Here is a 19557-nt window from a genome sequence, read left to right on the forward strand (position 1 = left end):
TGACGTGTGTGCTCTCCTTCACGTCCGTGTTCCCAACCCGCCACTAGGTTAATATCGAGGCAAATTTTCAACCAGAAATTGGGTTTAAACAACCCAAACTCCTATCCAGCAGTCTCAACCCATCATTTGGGTTAAAAAAAAAAAACAACCCAGCGTTTTTTAGACTGTCCATGACCAGTAGTTCCTTCTTCAGTTTATATTCGATGCTTATTAAGATTGTTTTAGCACATTGTTGTATTCATGGCTGATGAATGATGATTGCTTTCCCATGTTTGTCACTAGTGGTGCTCTAGAGAAACTCTCTTCGTCATCAAACTGATTTTAAAAGACTTAATAATGATTATCATTTAGATTATCATCAATGTATTTAATAATTCTTCAGAAATATGGGTTCGGCTGTTAAAAAGGCCCGTGTGTAATGTACTTTCATTTGTGTCTCTGTCTGAGGCATGTTTGGCAAGTTTTGGCACAAACAGATACAGACTTCGGATTTTTTCAACGTCAGATCATCAACAGCGAACGAACCAGGTACAGGAGATTCAATCTGACTAATTCTGGTGAGTAGAACAATATTTATTACAATAACTATATATTTATTTATATCCAGGATTACAGGGGTAATTATTTCTTCAGTAGGCCTTATCTATTCTATACATTAAATAAGGGAAAATGTGTAGACAGCTGGCGATTATAACAAAATAAACCCCAGCAGGAACAGTTTATGTTCAGTGAGCATGTATGTAAATTAACTTATATGAACTCAATTAAATCAACATCTGATGTGAGCATAATTTGTTTAAATCAGCTTTTCTTTAGGTGCCATTGTGCAGACTCTTGCCCATTCAAAGTGACTTTGAGACTTTTGAGCCAAGTGGATTTTGAACTCATGTTTTTATTCACATTAACTCTCAATGTTAAATTGTTAAAGTCCAGATACTTCTTGTGCTAGTTTGTCTCTTGTTGCTGTAATAGTGTATTTTAAATGCTGTACACTTGATCTCAATGCTCTCTGCCACAATAAAAGTGTTTTATAACACACAGACTCAACAGCAAAAGACAAGCTAACTCAATAAGTAACTGGGCCAAGATCCCAACTAAACCAAACACTGATCACCTCAATGGTGACTTCAAATGAATCAAGTATCAACATTTAAACCTCTGTTAATTCTCAATAAGAGCTTCTCTAGATGTCTGACAGATATAAAGTCACAGAACCTTGTAAAGAGGATCTGTGAACGTCTATATCGGATGTACAGAAGACATAAAAAACATTTTTAGAAAAAGACGTCATAAAAACATTCAGTCTCCTCAGTGGACGTCTTTTCAACGTCTGCAAAGACATAAAAAGACGTCCACTGGACGTAACTTTGCTCAGTGGATTAGGTTGATGTTAAAATACGCAATATACAAATTTTGACGTAATAGTTCCTTTAAAAACAAACAAAAATGTTAAATACATGTTACTTCATGCCACAAGACTGCTAACGTATGAAGGTATAATTAACACTTGATTTATTTAACATGCATTATGTACCATGTGTTGAGTTCAGTGTAAAATGCATTGAGTAAAGAAGCTAATATACAAGACTTGGTATGTCCTTGTGCTTTGGACACAAACTTTCAATAATAAAAAAAGTTATTTGACCCGTGGTATGGTCTTTTATATATTTAGACTATTTGAATAATTTAAAGTCGTGGCCTAGTGGTTAGAGAGTTTGACTCCTAACCCTAGGGTTGTGGGTTTGAAACTCGGGCTGGCAATAACACGACTGAGGTGCCCTTGAACAAGGCATCGAACCCCCAACTGCTTCCTGTGTGCCACATCATAAATGATGAACACTGCTCTGTGTGTGTGTGTGTGTGCACTTTGGATGGGTTAAATGTAGAGCTTGAGTTCAGAATATGGGTAACCATACTTGGCTGAATTTCACATCTCTATTCACTTCAAAATGGTGTATGATTATAGATAATAGGCCTTGTGTTCGGTAAACAAAAATATTTTGTTCTGATATTTTTTAGGTTAACATGACTATTTATGTTGTGACAACTTGTGATATTAAGTTATTATTTTAAGTTGGGTGGACTTTAGTCCCGTTTGTTAAGTTTACTCAGAAAAGCGCTTGCAATAAGTTGCCTTATTTTTTTAAGTTGACGCAACTTTTTCTTTTTTTCTTTTTTACGGTGTAAGAATCCAGATATTTCATGATATAGATAATGCATTTGGGAATGTTTCACATAAAAAGGAAAAAATAAATAAAACATAAGCTGTTGTGTGTCACATGATGAATTTGCTTTAATATTCAAAGAAGCAGACTGATTATTAATGTTTCCACACATTGCCAGAATTTGAGCTAAAATATCAAAATGAAGGAGCTGAAGAAAACTGCTTGTGTTTGCATATTCAGTCAGAAGGGGAACTACAGCAGTTTCATCTGCATTAGGAGAAACACGTTACTGGTAAAATATAATACAATATTTAATTGAATGAATGTTGGAGTGAAAGTGAATTTCAAGCCCCATTAACATTGCTATGTTCAATATTAAAGACATTTACTTAGAGTTCACGGAAATTGAGGTGAATAAAGTTTGTCTGTGTTTCCTGATCAAACTTACAGATCTCTTAATAACATACTGACAGACAGAGGTTTGACAGGAGCTTCTGATGATCAGATCAAATGAGCAGTGAACTTCTCCTGATTCTCACTCCAGGCCTGATTTCCATAACGTGCCAAAACAACTACGATGAGAGAGAGACAAACTAAGAGAAAAGAGGAATCTAAACTGAAGAACTGACTCGACTAAAGTTCACACATGTAGTTTTGTGATCGTGTGGCTGCGGTTAGGTTTTTTCTTAACATCGCATTTCAAACCCAATGCTTTTTTTTCTTCAGTCCAGTGGTCGGCATCTTCCTAGAACTGTTTCAGAGTGTGTTCTCAACAGAAATACCCACAGATTATATATAGATTAATGCTTTTACCATGTTACAAGACATTTGCAAGGTTTGAATGTATATCCACTGAAGTGTTTCTCTCTTGGTCATTTGTTTCCTGTAATAGTTGCAACCAAACATTATAATAACATTATACTGTAATTGTTTAATTTACATTCTAATAGCAGATTTTTTTGTATTGCAATAACTGGCCCAGCAGTGTCTCATGCGTTTCATGAAAAAAAAAAAAAAAGTTACAGTACTGTAAGTAAAATTCATCAAGACACCAGAAGGATCTTAACATTGTCTTGTAACAGCAGACAGAACCACTTAAGAATGAATTATATTGTAAAAAAAAAAAAAAAAAAAAGACATTCAAATATAAATTAAATGAAAATAAAAAGTGCTTACTGTTTACATTTAAAGAAAATTAATTCAGAATCACTTAAATTACATTTACTCATAACTGATATTTACTCAAAGGAGATATAATGTCATAATGTCTCCAGTGGTTCAAAATCATCTCTGGTTTCCTGCAAATCTGAAAAATCATTGTCTAATGGTGACGTCTGCTCTCTCTTCTGTTGAAGATTTCTGGATCTGATGTCATAAACCAGCACAGCAACACCGGCCACGCCCACCAGAGCAGAGAGATCCAATCAGATCACAGCTTCAGTAGAACCACAACAGCGACAGTCTTCTGAGAGAAAAAAAATGAGCAATGTTACAAAACAGAAACTTGGTTTGTCTATAGTTTCTAGTCCAATACTTAATATTTTACTGCCAAACTTTATCATTCTGGACAAAGCATTTTTAGTCTTAACATAAAGATTGCCATACCAACATATTATGGAAAATATTAAAATGCTATTAGTATATATTAATACTCCATGTAAGATTTATATAAAAAAAAAAAAAAAAAAAAAGGACATAAGAGTCTTTTTGTCAATTTGCGAAGACAATATAGTGGTTGTTGTGCTCTCTTACCAATCATCTCAGCATTGGCTACAAATTTCATCTTATTATCAATCAAACTGCAAAGATACTTATATAATTCCACATCTTCAATAGCCCGTCCCTTAATAACAGTATTCTGAATAACAGAAGATTTATGTCTAAAATCAATGAGCATTTCTTTTGTCTTTGCAGCGTTTAGTTGTAAGAACGCTCGATCACACCAATGAACAAAATCACTGACTACAGGACCGTCAACATTTCCCTCAGAATGAAGAAGACTAACTATAACAGAATCATCTGTGTATTTTAAAATAAAACTGTTATCACGTTGTCTACGACTATCATCAGTGTAAAGAATGTAATTTTCCTAGCTTTAGAGTGTTTGAACATATTAACCACATCATATACATCAAAAGGAGCAGAACCATCACCACACAAATACATTTTTCAGGTTACTCTCCTGAAACGCACGTCTCTTTTTTATTAACAAAGCCTTAAGTGATTTAGTCACCCATGGCTTACTCTTCGGAAACACCTTCACAGATTTTTCAGGAATAACTATCAATATAATATAATATAATAACACTATCAACACAATAAGATATATAACCACTTACAGCGTTAGTAAGTTCATCAATATCGGTGCAGAACTCCGTGAAGATTTCCCGGTCTGTTCAGTCATAACACCCCAGTAGGCACAAAATATACTCTTCATTTCAGTCATTCATAAATGACTTCATTTCGGTCCGACTTTAGTTTGGACACAACTAAAAACCCAGCGAGCTCGTCCGTCCCCGGCAAGTCACTCCAGCCCACCGCCTTGAGGCGCCCGACTGCTACGCCTGCTCGATGGCACCGCGGGTTCACCCCAGCAGCGAGGGATCTTCAGCAGCGCGTCCCTCCTTCCTCCCAGATTTTAGCACCAATGTAACACTGTTCTTTCAAGGGAAGAAGGAGGTGGGAACCGGCAGACAATCAAAATGAAACTTTAATAATCAAATAAAGACAAAATAGCACGGCAGCCCCTCATGGACGACTGCCGCACACAAACAAAACCAAAACATAAAATAAAACCCAGGCCCAGTCCTCTCTCGTCCTTCGCTGTAATCCCTCCTCTTTTGTATCCTTCCGATCTCCTCCGTGGGACTCGAGACCAGTGAGTGTCGCAGGTGTCGTTCATTTCCGATCACTCCACCGGCCTCGCTCCATTCCCACGGCTCTCGGCCCCGCCACACTCGTCACATGAGGCAACTTGTAAAGCACTTTGGATGATCATGGGTCTGTTGAAAGCGCTATATAAATGCAGTCCATTTACCAAGAATGTGAACTCTTTCTAAAGACATGACCTAAACTTTCACACTACTCAAGAACCGAACTGCTGTGGATCATCGAGGAACAAGTTCACATACAACAGTACAAAAAACAATAGTTATTCTACCTTGAAATGTGTGTTCTGTGTCCTAATATCTGTTTTTGTTTTGGTCTGTCTGATTCCACCTGTTGCCAGTTTAACAAACAGTATTTTGATATCCCAGGTTGCCAGATGATGGAAAACACAGTGTTTTGCTGCCATGGAAGCCAACAAATGAACTAGGCCAGAGATCGCAGATTCTGTCTGATCTAAAAAGCATTTAAGCATATTAAAATATAGATAAATCAACTCATCAGCTTATTGTGTGGCTTGTCACCTTACGTTGTCAATTGTATTCCAAGAAACAAAGTGAATATTATTGTTTCCTTATTTCAGTTTGTTCAGGCCTGTTAGAGACACTGAAAAACAGAATGGGTTTCCATATTTAGTCACTAGGGGAAGGTAAATCAGCATCATGTTGCTGTAAGCTATGTCGAGTAATTATGTGCTATTATTCATTTATATATTTTTAACAGGTTATGGAAATATTTAACAATTAAAGGCACACAACTTTTATTGTTCAAGATGTATATAGCTAATGAGCGATTACATCATGAACCCATCTTTCAATCCCTGTTTTTTGTTTATGTATTTATTTATTTATTATCCTCAATCATGTAATGTTTAGTTATGTTCAGATGATTTTAGACGATTTTAGATGTCCTCACGGACGGCAGCCGCCCCTCCACAGATGATTTTAGACGGAGCAGGCCAGTCGCAGCAGAAGATCCCAGCAGAGCCACTGGTGCCCTAAGCAGAATTGTATTGTTGTGCCCCCTCCCTCAAATATTATGAAAGTAAAAAAAAATTAAAAGACACCTGCTATAGGGTCAAAATAGAACTGGTATAAAATATACAAGTAAATAAATGTCAGTTACCTATGGCTAGAATTTTATTATTACAGTTGTTTAATTGATTGTTTGAGTGTGAAGCATTCAGAAATCACACAAAATAAATTTAAACAGTTTTACTATGATTTGTGATGTTCATATGTTTTGTTGAATAAATTATAGAAGCTGTGTCATCTATCATAAAATGGTGGAGTGAGTGGTAGTGATGGGGAAATGAAGCACCTTCCCCTAAATTTTATAGTAAAATGCTTCATTACTCGAAGCTTTGAAACATGTTGCACACTAACGACAGCTTGTGGTCAAATGTGGAAAAAGGTGCCTTTGCATCCCGGACTTCCTCGAGTACACCCAGCTGCAGCTTGTCACAGATCACGTGGTTATGGAAACCGAAAGCTCCGGTACTTCACTGTGAGATGTTCGTTTTTGTTACGGTTTTTTCTTGGTGAGAACGTCACATCACGAACACCGTGATTCAGTTTAGGCCTAACTTACTTTTTCGTTGTTGTTGTTTTGAGATATTTGTTGTTCGTTTTGGATCGATGCAGGAATTAAGATCACAATGACATTCAGTGGACCAACACATATATACAACCACAACATATATTTGTTAATGCGATGTAACCAGCTACTAAAAAAAATTATAAAAAAAAATAGGTAGTGCAAGTCTTCACAAAATTTTGTCTAAAATGTAACTCACTTTGTATTAACTTCATATCTGTTAAACTGTTGAATAAAATGACACAGGAGAATGGCAGTTGTGTGATTATACATCACTGTTTTTATGAGGATGAAAAACAAAAACTCACACAGGGATATGTTTTGCTTTAATTGTTGGTTCATTAACGGTTTTCTAATAGGCATCAATATGCAGTGAATGCTTTTGGGCTCTCTTGCTTTTATTTTTTTATTTTGTCCTGTATCCTGTATCCTGTAACTAAGGCTCCATTTAGTCAGCTGGCACATCTTTAAAACAACAATTGATATCACAGATGATAAACATCACACCTACAGTGCCTTGCGAAAGTATTCGGCCCCCTTGAACTTTGCGACCTTTTGCCACATTTCAGGCTTCAAACATAAAGATATAAAACTGTAATTTTTTGTGAAGAATCAACAACAAGTGGGACACAATCATGAAGTGGAACGAAATTTATTGGATATTTCAAACTTTTTTAACAAATAAAAAACTGAAAAATTGGGCATGCAAAATTATTCAGCCCCCTTAAATTAATACTTTGTAGCGCCACCTTTTGCTGCGATTACAGCTGTAAGTCGTTTGGGGTATGTCTCTATCAGTTTTGCACATCGAGAGACTGAAATTTTTGCCCATTCCTCCTTGCAAAACAGCTCGAGCTCAGTGAGGTTGGATGGAGAGCATTTGTGAACAGCAGTTTTCAGTTCTTTCCACAGATTCTCGATTGGATTCAGGTCTGGACTTTGACTTGGCCATTCTAACACCTGGATATGTTTATTTGTGAACCATTCCATTGTAGCTTTTGCTTTATGTTTTGGATCATTGTCTTGTTGGAAGACAAATCTCCGTCCCAGTCTCAGGTCTTTTGCAGACTCCATCAGGTTTTCTTCCAGAATGGTCCTGTATTTGGCTCCATCCATCTTCCCTGTCCCTGCTGAAGAAAAGCAGGCCCAAACCATGATGCTGCCACCACCATGTTTGACAGTGGGGATGGTGTGTTCAGGGTGATGAGCTGTGTTGCCTTTACGCCAAACATTATTGTTGCCAAAAAGTTAGATTTTGGTTTCATCTGACCAGAGCACCTTCTTCCACATGTTTGGTGTGTCTCCCAGGTGGCTTGTGGCAAACTTTAAACGACACTTTTTATGGATATCTTTAAGAAATTGCTTTCTTCTTGCCACTCTTCCATAAAGGCCAGATTTGTGCAGTTCACGACTGATTGTTGTCCTATGGACAGAGTCTCCCACCTCAGCTGTAGATCTCTGCAGTTCATCCAGAGTGATCATGGGCCTCTTGGCTGCATCTCTGATCAGTCTTCTCCTTGTATGAGCTGAAAGTTTAGAGGGACGGCCAGGTCTTGGTAGATTTGCAGTGGTCTGATACTCCTTCCATTTCAATATTATCGCTTGCACAGTGCTCCTTGGGATGTTTAAAGCTTGGGAAATCTTTTTGTATCCAAATCCGGCTTTAAACTTCTCCACAACAGTATCTCGGACCTGCCTGGTGTGTTCCTTGTTCTTCATGATGCTCTCTGCGCTTTAGACGGACCTCTGAGACTATCACAGTGCGGGTGCATTTATACGGAGACTTGATTACACACAGGTGGATTCTATTTTATATCATTAGTCATTTAGGTCAACATTGGATCATTCAGAGATCCTCACTGAACTTCTGGAGAGAGTTTGCTGCACTGAAAGTAAAGGGGCTAAATAATTTTGCACTCCCAATTTTTCAGTTTTTTATTTGTTAAAAAAGTTTGAAATATTGAGTAAATTTCGTTCCACTTCATGATTGTGTCCCACTTGTTGTTGATTCTTCACAAAAAATTACAGTTTTATATCTTTATGTTTGAAGCCTGAAATGTGGCAAAAGGTCGCAAAGTTCAAGGGGGCCGAATACTTTCGCAAGGCACTGTATAGTAAAGTAGACCTGAAAATAATTTATTCATTGATAGTGTTTATTCATGGGATCTTTTAGCTTTTCAATAAACTATTTCTGCAGTTTTCTATTGTAAAAATGTTATCTTTGTTTTCATGTTCTCTTGTTTTCCTCATGAATAGGGAATTGGGGAGAAAAAAAATAATTGCAGCTTCTTCTTTTGTAGCATAAATCGTCATGATAATTCATTATTTACAGTAAAAAAAAAAAAAAGAAAGAAAGAAAAATACATTGGTCTTTAGCTAGTATCTATTTTTAACAAATGTCATAGTTCTCATCAAAAATGTACATAAACGTTGCAGTATCTGCAAAACGTTAATTATTTTACCAAAGCAAGAGCGACCATACATAATATTATTATTTTTTATTTGTGGGGCCTAATGACCTGAATAAGATATTTAGTATAAAATATGTTAACATAGAGTCCACAAGAAAAAGAAGAAAAAAAAACAAACACCTTCAAAAGTTTACACACTTGATTCTCAATACTCTTTTGTTACCTGGATAATCCAACAGCTGTTTGTTTGTTTATTATTATTATTATTATTATTATTATTATTATTATTATTATTATTAATTTACTTCTTTCTCATGCATTCTCATCCGCTGTGATGGGCAAAACACCTGAAGCTGGCCACTTTCTGAAAGATGTAAAAAAAGAAAAACTATTTAAATCATTCTGGAATGAACCTGTGTCCCCATCAACATTGTGCACACAACTACAGAGAGAAAAGGAAAACACTTTTGAAAAGTCATGTGTTATGAGCGTAGTCCACTATTTTAGATTTTAGGATCTCCTCATTCAGATAAACACACTTGGTCTTGGATACCCAGAATATCTGACTTGATGCTTTTCAAATATTACTAATGAACAGACTTTACTTGAAAAAGGCTTGGATATTAATTAATATACAAACACTTCAAATAAGTTCATATTAACTTCCATCAGTGTTCAAAAGGCCTAAAACATCACAGAGTATCAGTTAAACCTGAATCTGTTTTCATATTCAGTCACAAGAGGACACTAAAGTAACATCATCTGCATTAATCAGACTGAGAGCAATCACTGATGAAACATAATATATATTCAAATATTTGCAGGTGTATATTTTGCTAAAAAATACATTTATTTCACCAGACACATATTTGCTGAATGCTCTTCAAAGAAGAAGGCCTTGCTTTGTGTTCAGGGACGAACAGCCCAAAACAAAATACAAGAGAGGAATACATACCACGAGTCATTACATTCACTGTGAAAAAAATAAATAAAAATTCTAAGAAGAAAATAAAAATAAGTATAATTAATGTATTTTATGTGGAAGTTTCTAAAAGCTCAATATTACTTGGAGGGGACCATTTCATGAATCCTTCTCAGATTATGATTAATGTAAAATACATTTAATAAGAGTTTAGTGAGAAAAATGAGCTGCTATAAGTCTGTTGATATTTCCTGATCAAACACAGATCACATAATATACTAAGGTTATAGAGAATGGGGTGCAAGTTGCCAGTCACTGAAAATAATTGATGTGGCCTTAAATAGATCTACAGTGGACTATGGCAGAATAGTGTTTACATCAGCAGATCTCACCTAAAAAGAATTGGATGTAATTCAGACTCAGGTATTGTGAGTGTGTAGTGGAGCTTGTAAGACATCGTTTGTCTCAGCTATACTGGTAGAGCTAGGAGAAATGCCACTGGAGTAAGAACGAAGCGTCTGATAGAAATCTACTGGTTGAATTTGCAGAGGCACAATGACTTTTATCCCACAAAATAAGCGCTGAAGGAATGTAGGATGAAAGAGAGAAGTAAAAAGGACAACGTTGGTCATATAGGGAACAAAATAGCAAAAGATCTCGGGGTGATTGATATGAAAATTAGTTCTACAATTCAGTCAAGGCCCCATGGAAGATGAAATGTCCAGAGGTAGATTGGCATCATGTGCTGATTTGGTTGGGTTGTTTAATGACCACGTTGCAGAAGTATATAAAAACTATACTCAAATCTTTACTGACAGTAGCCTAATAACCCAGAGACAGGATCAACAGGAATTGGTGGTGGTGGTTCCAGGAAGAGAAATAGATTATTGATGGCCTCAAGGAAAATAAAGAAAAACTTAATTTGATAAACAACAGGGGATAAAAACTTTTCCTTTTTAATGCGTTATTTAAAGGACACAGGATTATATGATATAATTTAGTGAAGATTAGGCTCCTGATTCACTCTCCTAATCAGTAGATGGCGGTAATGCATCTAACAGTTGAATGCCATCCTCCATTAAACGCCACGAAGAAAAAGACGATGAAAAAGAAGAAAAGTCTTCTTTTGAGGAGTTCTTTTACTGTCTATGGTTGAATAGCGGTCTGTTGCGGTTGGTTATGGCATGTCAGATTTGTGAACAGAAACTTATATGCATTTTTGTATCATATAAAACACTAATAAATTCATTAGTCAGTCACAGTCGGGGTACAATCTCATAGTTTAGTGGCGTTGTGAACAGTTATCGCCGCCCATCGGGTGAATGTAACGTTATAATATTCATCGAAATATATCAAATCATCGAAATGACTCTGGAATCAGCAACAATATGAAGATCTTTTTCAGTACCGGGCTGTTTTTATTACTGATGTGGGGTAAGTGTACGATTTCTGCTTATTTTATTATTAAAAAAAAAATAGTTTCACTTTTACGCCAGAAATGTAAGAGTTTTAAATCCTGGAGTTTATGATATTAACAGCGATCACATTCGTCATATAAACAAGTCTAGACTAATTCTTCAGCGAATCCGTATAAAAAATGCCATTTCACTCATTGGCCTTCTATGCCAAGTCTAGGTGGGTCATCTTACCCCAAGGGTCTGATTTTATCTTTTTTAATAAATAAAAACTATAATTTTCACTTCACAAATTCAATCCTGTTGACCTAATCCTTTCTTTCTCGTTGTCTGTCCATAATCAGATGCAGCAATTTTACATTAAAAAAATTCTCTTAACACATCACGTCTCATGTTACTGTCTGTGTAGGAGCAATTACTTACGACGTATTTCTCATTTATATGTAGCTTTGTATTTATAAAGGTGTCTATCTAAATAAATATATGCAATTTAATAATAAAGATTTTCTCTCATTAATTTATTGGACTGCTCCAAGGTTTATTTGTAGCTTGTGTTTATAGGACAAGACTAAATGATGTGTTAAATTTGTACAATGTTCTGTGAGTTAAATCTCTGAGAAAGTGTTTCTGTTTGTTCTTCAGGTGTGTTTGGTGCTGAAACAGAAAAAGTGAAGAACGTGTCAGTGATGGAGGGAGAGACTGTCACTCTGAACCCTGGTCTCATTCACATATGGGGAATTATTAAGATTGTGTGGTGGTTTGGAGTTGAAGGTCCAATCATTGCTGACAGTTCTAAATGGTTAAGTTACACTGATGAGAGATTCAGAGACAGACTGCAGCTGAATAAAACGACTGGATCTCTGACCATCAGGAACATGAGAACTGAACACTCTGGACTTTATAAGATACAGGTCGACCTCTACGATGGGACCTTATTTAAGGATTTCACTGTTACTGTTTTAGGTGAGAATACATGTTCTAATAAGTTGTTTTCACATGTGTATTACTTAATAAATGAAATTGAATTAAACAGATTTTTAAGGTGCAGTAAACAAAACACTAGCTACACTGTGTTCAGCAGTCTATCATAGTTTTAGTTTCACAATATCACAGTCATGCTGTTGTTCTGATTATCATCACAGCTGTGATTGGTCCACAGGTGATCACATGACTGATACTCAGAACAGCAGCACGATGGCAAGCGTGATGTTGATTTTATACAACAGCTCTAGAAAGATTCAGATCTGATTGTTCATCAGCTGTCTGTAACGTGATGATGTCAGAATCATGAGGAATCAGATTTTCCTTTTCAAATAAACTTCATGACTTTATACTTTAACGTTCAGAGCTCAAAACTTCTTTCCCAGAAGAAATCTAAGCTTAAAATGTGTGATAAATACAGACTCGGATTTCTGATAATAATGTTACACTATTTTAATTGTTTAATCTTCACTACTGTTTCAATGTTAAAATGAATTTAAGGATCATTAATAGAGATGTAGTTATCAGATCTTCTCATGTTAAACAGTACTGATGTTTAAAGTGTTTGTTCCTGTCTCTCTTTATCATTACAGAACCAGAACGGTCCTCAGGTGCTGCTGCAGGAATATGTGTTACTCCTTTACTGATAGCTGCAGCTGGAGCTGCTGTTACTTTTTACTATCGCCACAGAATCTGTGATCCAAAGCGTTTAATGGGTAAGTGTTTCAACTCATACAGCAAGTGTAACATGAGCTTTATCATGACACAGTAGAGTTTAAATGTATAATATGATTTTCCATAGTCAACAGTTAATTTTGTTACCACAAGACCTTCTAATGACTGTTTTACTGCAGTATTTAATAACATCTGTGACCGCACAGGTTGCACTAGTCCTAAAATCATAATCCTGCTCTCTTTTGGCCGTTTTGAATTGTAGCTGGTCTGCCTGTGCTCTTCATCTCACCTCACAGATGTAGATGTAAAACAAGAAAAAGAAATGTCAAGTGTCAATGAATCTGTCGCCTCTTATCTGCTCATTAGTTTTACTTGTTTATGTTTGCTTAAAAGAGTCATATGATGCAAGTTCAAATTTTTCTTTTTCCTTTTGGAGTGTTACAAGCTGTTTGTGAATAGATAAGATCCTTAAATCCTTAAAGTTGCCCCACTTTATAGAAACAGCATTTGTGCACAGCTTCCCAGGTTCAGGAAACAGTCCTCTGTAAAATGCTCTGCACACATCTCAATATATAGGGGTGGACTGTTCTGGAACAGTGTTTTAAATACAACTTAACCACTGATTTCTAGTCGTGTCCTCTTTTGGAAGAACAAAGTAGTTTTGCTTTCAGAACCATACGCTGTCTTCACAACACGACAAAATCTCATGAAAATCTCAAAAACTTGAAATCGCATCATTTGACCCCTTTAACAACATGCTTAAACATGAGTCTTAACTTTTATAAAGAAGATCTCTTTGGGTTTGAGACTTTAGTCTTTGCAATTTTAGGGATTTTATCGATTCAAGAGCAGCTTGTTACACCCCAAAGAGAAAGGAAAAATTTAAATCGCATCATATGACCCCTTTAACAACATGCTAAAACATGCACTTTGTAAATTTAAGCTTGATCTTATGAACATATTTCTGTTCTCTGCTTCCGTGTGCCACTGTGACAGCTGAAGAAAAGATGGTGTCGGGGACAGAAGGGAGATCTGTCGATCTAGAGACTGATACTGAACTACAGAGAGGGGATGAGATCAAGTGGTGGTTTGAGGATCTCAAACTCACTGAATTCAGAAAAGAGACCAGTAAAAAAGATGATACAGATCAAGATTATATCGAATGTGATGTTGCTGATGGAAGATTCAGAAGCGAACTGGTGCTGAATACGAAGACTGGAGATCTCCTCATCAATAACATCAGGACCTTTCACTCCGGACTCTACAAACTACAGATCAGCCGCAAAAACAGAAGAACTGAATACATGAGATTCACTGTTACTGTCACTGGTGAGTAGAAGAATAATCATGTACTGGGTGAACCGCAATTAATCTACTTTTAGAGTTTAATGTTTTTCATTTGAATTAGTTCCCTTTTTAAATTACTAGAATAAATTATGCTAACACCATGGAAGATAACAATAAAGAAATATTTGTAAAAGTTCAAAAGAATAGAGTCTACCCAACTAAAATGATAACGATACAGAACAATATAATATTTCCTGGTGGTGAGCGATAAAAATATTGACAGCCAATCAGAATCCATCATGCTTTGAAGAGCTTGAGCGTTTAAGGTTTGAAATTACAAAACTGCACCATGCTCTTATACTGAACAGAAACAATATTGGTGTGGATGCTAGTAATTTATCTTTATAGTTATTGTTCTTTATGGAGGAATATTCCGAAATTGTGATCTAATTGAAATGCAGTTGCAAATCTTGCATTACCGTTTGAATTTACGCTTTTGTGTACGCACAGTAACTGCCACATTTCAAAACACAGACTGAAAAGAGCAATTAAATTTTTTTAAAGAGATTTACATATTAGTCTGTTTTTTTTTTTTTCTAAAAGTAAGACCTTTTTTTTCTGAGTCTCTGCAATAGCTGTTTAAAGAACCATCCACATTTTTACTAACCTGCAAATGTAACCAAAATATATTACATGAACATTTATCTGACATTTTCACATCCTGTTCCTGTTCCTTGGGACATTCACATCAAAAAATAGGCCTACACTTGTTTATTTTTATTTTTTTTATTTTTTTTGAATATTAAAGAAAATAAATAATTGGAAACACAATTCTGGCTGCTAATATGAGCTCCTTCCTAAAAATGTTTTCTACAGATAACCTTATAACCAGCCTAACCAACAGTGCTTACTAGCATATTCACCAAAACGTGCATTGTGATGTAATTTTGTCTTTGATGTAAGTTTGTATTTATTTATCCATACATAAAACAATTGGAAGACAGCTCATTTTAGTATTCTCACGGGGCGGTTTTGACAGGGCAAAAAATTATGTGTTTATTTATTTAATTTTTTACACTACCATTGAGAATTTTTTACCAAAGTATGTTATAGGCTTTTCAGTAAGACACTAAAGGAGCATTTCAACTTAATGGAAAATGGGCATCCAATGACCCCTTTAATTATTGGGTCATTAACTGCATTCATGCTTTTGGCCTCTCAAAATCAAATTTTTTGAGTGATATACTCAATAGAGTCAGCTTGCACATCTGTAAAACAACAGTCATCATATTTTGTTTCATGTTCTGTTGTTTTCAGCATGTATAGGGACTCTTGAGTGGAGCTGTAAAATCATCCATGTGTAGATGTAGATGTAACAGAACTGATTCTTTCTTTCTTTTTAATTCCTGTGTTCTCTATTTTCTTTTATATTCCACAGTGAGTGAATCAACTGAAGAGGAACCACTGGTGAATAAAGAGGATGAGCAGCAGGGGACTTCAGTTTAATAAGACGTGCCAATCACTGAACTCAACATTTTTCTGCTTATATGAAGAAAAAAGAAAGAAATATTATAATGTGGTTAGCTGTTAAACTCACATTTAAGAATGTTTTTAAAGGGGTCATATGATGCTGCTAAAAATACAATTTATTTTATGTATTTGGTGAAATATTTTGGTAATGAAATGTGTTCATGCAGTTTAAGGTTAAAAAAAAACATAATTTTTCACATACAGTACATTATTGTTTCTCCTCTATGCCCCGCCTTCTGAAATGCATGTTTTTTTAACAAAGCTCATCGTTCTGAAAGCGAGGTATGCTCTGATTGGCCAGCTATCCAGTGTGTTGTGATTGGTCGAACACCTCAAGCGTGTGACGGAAATGTTACTTCCTTTACAAACTGTGATGCTTTGTGTCCTGGAAAGACGAGACAGAACCAACAAAACCCATTACAGATGAAGCATTTCTGAAGCATAATTCCTGATTATAATGACTTGTACTGTCATTTTATAGTCTTTTTAGAATGAGCCGTTTCAGGGGGGCATGGACGAGTCTTACTTTTATAAAGAATATCTCTTTGTATTTGAGACTTTAGTCTTTGCAACTTTACAGATCTTCTTTATGCACCAAGAGCTTGTAACTCTACAAAGAGAAAGAAAAACTTGAAATCGCATCATATGACCTTCATCATCATCATCACGCATATTTATTTTATTTTTTTTCTGTAAACTATTACTTTCATACTATATTAATATAACTATTAAATATTTTAGACAAAGCTTTGGTAAGTCATTATTCGAAATAAATTGTTAAACTTATTTTTCTATTTACAGTGTTGTATACGCTACTGTTGATTTTAGATTTTATAAAAATGTTCCTTTTGTTGTCCATTCCAGTGCAGCTGTGTTGATTGACTGATGAAGAAAAAAAGGCAATTTGTGCAAACAGCAGATGGCGCTAACACACTATTATAGTTTCAGATCATGTGCATAAAAGGGAAAAAAGTAACTGTCGCCTTAAAAGAAAAGAGGTTTCACTACGTTCTTTCAGATTTCGGGGGAAAAATTGCTGCTTCTTCTTTTGTAGCATAACTCGTCATGTTCATTCATTTCAACTCTTCATCAACAACAAACAAGAACTGACAAATACAAACATGCATCAAGATTTCCTTTACTGCATTCTACAGCTCAAAATCTGTTTCACTGTCAAATGTGCATTGCTATTTGAAGAAATGCAGTATTTTCAATAATATATATTTTGTTTCTTTCTTTCTTTCTTTCTGTCCTATTTTAAGACACTAACCCCAGCAAAACATTCAAAGGAAACCCGAATGGGCGTGATTTTTCCAGGGCTGAATTTGAACTCCAGTCCAGTCCTGTCTGTATCTGTTTAAAACAAAAGTTCTATGACATCACAGTGAAAATGTCCTTTTATAATTGTTAAATATATATTTCACCTCTTCATCTTTATCAATGCTGTCCGACTATTCTCAGTCCGTGCATGGGTTTATGGAAAGAATTATGAACATGAAGCCAATTGTCTGTTCACAAACTTCTTCAAAGTTTATTATTACATCAGTAGAATATACAAATACACTGTCAGGGGTGGTGTAGGGGATCACCAATAAGAACTGTACACTTCATCAAATAGGAATGTCTATTACATATTACATCTGTATGTTATATAAAATGGGAACATGGGCAGAAAGTTCTGACCATATTAGGAGCACATCTGGCAAAGACCAAACTCAATAACCTTCGGGCCTATAGCCCCCGTCCTGTTCTGAACATCTGAACTCATGAGGAAACATACAAGAGTGCGGATGTGTGTAGACATTGAGATAGAGAGAGATAAGAGTAGAGAGAGAGAGAGAGAGAGAGAGCACAGAAGAGAGGAAGGGAAAGGACGAGGGGAGAGAAAGGGAGTGTGAAAGAGAGAGAGAGAGAGAGAGAGAGAGCACAGACAGGCAAACTCACAAAAATATTCTGGCAGAGAGTGAAATAATAACAGTAATCTTTCTTTTTTCAAATATATGTGTAACTATGACAAAAACACATTTAATGGGCATTTATCTCTATTCACAAAGAACATGTGATTCTGTCTCCTGTCTCTGTGTTTGGGATAAAGTTAGTAATCAAAAACAGAATCACATTTTGATCAAGAGTTGATCAACGTAATGAGACTCCATGCGTACACCACATTATCCTGCTCTGTAGCTCTCTGAAAGAAAACACAAACAAACTGTAGTTACAATCAACAGAAAACCAGCAGCAGCAGCAGAGATCAACACTATCAGAGATACAGAGTCTGGAGGATGTGAAGGAGAGTGTTGTTATTGTGAGTGAATGTGTTCATAAACACTAAATATTATCACAGACATACCTGAACATGGCTGACAGAGTTCAGTGTTGAGATGTGTGGTCTGGTTTCTGATGGGATTGTTCACCACACAGCTGTAGAAATCATCCAGACACTCCAGATGTAAAGAAAGACTTCTGCTGAGATCAGACACACTGATGCTGGACAATAAACTGTTTCCTTTGTACCAGGAGAGAGAAACATCACTCACATTCATCACTGAACACAACAATGAACAATTTGATGATGATGATGAATTTTGAGAAGAGTCTCTGCTGATGACAGGAACAGGCACAGGAGCTGAAAACATGAGAAGATGAATACAGTTCGGTATAATAAAATGATGTGATAAATGTCTGTCATTTGATATTTCAAATGTAAATAAAGTTGCAGAAAACATAAGTTGAGAACAAAGTTATGAGGGAAAAAAAAACAATAAAAGTATTATATAAAATGCACATGAATATAAATCTATCATCGCAGGATTGTCTATCATTTGAGAATAGTCAAAAGATGTGTATGAAGTAATTCTCTGCTCACCGTAGACAGTGAGATTGAATATGCTGAGCGGCTTCTCTTTTTGGCCTCCGGTTACTGTATATTCTCCAGAGTCTGTGGTTCTGGTGTTTGTGATGATCAGAGATCCAGTCTGATCCAGCTTCAGTCTGTCTTTGAATCTCCCATCAAGAGCATCATCATAAACTGTTTTCTTTTCGTTCTGTCTGTTGATTATAGCGATGAGAATCTTCTTGTTGTTTTGTATAAAGTGCCACCGTAGCTCATTAATTGTATTAACATCAGGGTTTAGCGTGACTGATTCTCCCTCCATCACTGACTCTGACTTCACTGCATCATCACCAAACACACCTGATCAACAAACAGAGTATGGCGTTTTTGTCATTTTTAAACTGTTTTAAGAAAATTACAAAATAACACAAAGAATAAATAGTTGAGAGTATTAGGTTTAGTCTTGCAACACATAAAAAGAAAGAAGGAAATAAGTTAATGTTTGTGTCGGCTATGTGGACAAATATAATACACAGAATAGAATAAACACTTACCACTCCATAAGCTCAGACAGAAGAGTATAAACATGTCAAATATTTTCTTTGCTATTTCGCTGAATGATTTCAGTTGGCAACAGTTCCTAATTTTGTAATGGCTGCAATTTTAACACACGCACATACAAATGTAGGCTACAAGAACATAAAATTCATAATAAACACTGAACGTTTCGTAATAAAGCTAGAAAGAGCTGAAGATGCTGCTGGTCTGTTGTACAGTAGCTCAGTAAAGATCTCTAGGAAGTGTGAATATACAAGCTCGTCTGAGATGACTTTTAGACAGTAGGCAGCTATGATGA

General features: G+C 35.7%; 2 protein-coding genes across 5 annotated transcripts in view; both read right to left on the bottom strand.

Moving 5' to 3' along the window:
• Window positions 1-19557, bottom strand: part of LOC113071685 (hepatocyte cell adhesion molecule-like) — an 89633-nt gene that overhangs the window by 19128 nt on the left and 50948 nt on the right. The gene's annotated exons all lie outside the window — the stretch shown is intronic.
• Window positions 18031-19477, bottom strand: LOC113071688 (hepatocyte cell adhesion molecule-like). Its single transcript, XM_026244989.1, has 4 exons — window positions 19256-19477; window positions 18735-19061; window positions 18219-18494; window positions 18031-18143 (listed from the first exon to the last, which is right to left on the bottom strand). Exons 1-4 carry the CDS (start codon window positions 19287-19289, stop codon window positions 18037-18039), a joined length of 744 nt encoding a protein of 247 aa, XP_026100774.1. The 5' UTR covers window positions 19290-19477; the 3' UTR covers window positions 18031-18036.

This window comes from Carassius auratus, unplaced genomic scaffold (assembly GCF_003368295.1).
Source record: "Carassius auratus strain Wakin unplaced genomic scaffold, ASM336829v1 scaf_tig00007853, whole genome shotgun sequence".
In the NCBI taxonomy this organism is placed as follows: Eukaryota; Metazoa; Chordata; class Actinopteri; order Cypriniformes; family Cyprinidae; genus Carassius; species Carassius auratus.